The 1,756-nt window shown below is 52.1% G+C and overlaps 1 protein-coding gene across 1 annotated transcript; it reads left to right on the top strand.

Annotated features, from left to right (window-relative positions):
* The first annotated feature begins 323 nt into the window (after nucleotides 1-323).
* LOC123168621 (cyclic phosphodiesterase-like) lies at nucleotides 324-1,336 on the top strand. Its single transcript, XM_044586505.1, has 3 exons — nucleotides 324-723; nucleotides 807-861; nucleotides 937-1,336. Exons 1-3 carry the CDS (start codon nucleotides 442-444, stop codon nucleotides 1,143-1,145), a joined length of 546 nt encoding a protein of 181 aa, XP_044442440.1. The 5' UTR covers nucleotides 324-441; the 3' UTR covers nucleotides 1,146-1,336.
* The last annotated feature ends 420 nt before the right edge of the window (nucleotides 1,337-1,756 follow it).

Genomic DNA, 1,756 nt, shown 5'->3' with positions numbered 1-1,756 from the left:
AAAACAAATGGCGAGGTGTGGCCATAATCCGTGAGCTTAGTTAGTGGACGACGTGAGGATGAGCTTAGAGGTCGTGCCAACAGAGCCAATGCTGGGTCAGTATTGGATTGCTAAAATCTTAAACCATGTGTGTGTTTTTTCCGTTGCAACGCACGGGCCAATCCAAGTTTGTATTCGATTTCGCTAAGCATGTCATCAAGGACTCTAGAACATCCTATTTCCAAACCTGGGGTCCACAGTCAGTGTCCCATCGGTGGAAGGCTCCGTGAAGCTTCAGCATACGGAAGAACACGGCTCCGTCCTCCGTGTATTATTTCAGGCAGCTCTCGCGATGCCATTGCCACGAGCTTCTCGTCCTAAAGCCTGCTCCCATTTCCTGCCTGAGTCCTGACATCCGACCGCGTGCGCGGCAGCGCGGCGCCCCAGCCTCCGTAGGCCAGCATGGACCTCACCGACCAGTCGCCGGAGGAGATGTACTCCGTGTGGGCCCTCCTGCCGGAGCCTGTCCACCGACGCCTTCTCGGCCTCATGGCCGGCCTCCGCGCCGCGCACGGCGGCGCGGTCTTCGAGCCGCACGCCACCGTCCTCGGGGCCATGCGCTTCCGCCGCTCCGCCGCCGTCGAGGCGCTACGAGCCGCGGCGGCCGGCCTCCGCCCATACACCGCCCGCGTCGCCTCCATCGGGCGCTACGGCGTCAACCTCCTCCTCGAACCAACCCGTGAGGTCGGTCTCCGGTATCCCTAAGCTTACCCCTATCTGCGCCGGTTTGCTTTGCTCCCATCAAATTATCTTGATTTTGCTTGCAGGTGATGGCCACGAGCGACCACTGCCGCGCCCACTTCGACTACCAGAGACCAGCTCGTGAGTCCTCCACCTGAATTAACTCCGTCTCCGTAAAATCACAAGCTGATGACAGCTGATTAAACATAATTGCAGCGTACGTGCCGCATCTGAGCCTCTTGTATGGAGATCACCTGACGGAGGAGGAGATGGCAGCGGCGAGGAAGAAGGCAGGGGAGATGGACAAGGGAATATTTGGGCTGCAGTTCGAGATATCCGAGCTCGCGCTTTACAAAACGGATCCGAAGGACAAGAGCTTGGAGTCGTGGGAATTGGTTCAACTGTGCCACCTTCAGAAGAAGTGATCTCAGTTTGCTCCCAATGCATGCCGATGCTGCATGCTGCCATGTATCCACGTTTGCGAGTTATGTTGTGTGCGTGTAGTAATAACCACATGTATAATTTGTCTCCCGGAGCCCTTCTGCTTGGAATAAGGAAATAATAATGTAATATAGGGGTTTTTGTCTTCTTAAATGTGCAAAAAAAAATTCAAATCTTTTGTGAGAACTCGCAAAACATGTTATGATTCAGGTCGTACAGATTACTTACTTTTTTAGTATGTAGGAGTACAGTTTAATTACCTAATGTTTTGTTTCGCCAAAAAATAGAGCTCCTAGTCCGCTCATAGGACAATGGGGAGTCAGCAAACGTGCACCCTATTTTCTTTTATGGTAATACGTTTCTCATTTATATTATAAGGATCATAGTACAAGTCACATACACACCAACCTGGCAAACGCGCACCCTTCCCCGGCGTTATCTTTTTTTAGAAGATTGCACTGCGTTAGCTAGAGAGCAAACGCGCACTCCTCAACACTACATGGGCCAGCCCAATTGGGCATTTTTTCGCCATGTGTTTATCTGGTTTGGGGATTTTCTCAATAAAAAAAAACTGGTTTTGGGAAGGTTCTCCGCG

The sequence above is a fragment of the Triticum aestivum genome, chromosome 7D (assembly GCF_018294505.1).
Source record: "Triticum aestivum cultivar Chinese Spring chromosome 7D, IWGSC CS RefSeq v2.1, whole genome shotgun sequence".
NCBI classification, from domain to species: Eukaryota; Viridiplantae; Streptophyta; class Magnoliopsida; order Poales; family Poaceae; genus Triticum; species Triticum aestivum.
The sequence above is the reverse complement of the archived record's forward strand: the minus strand, read 5'-3'. Positions and strand labels throughout refer to the sequence as shown.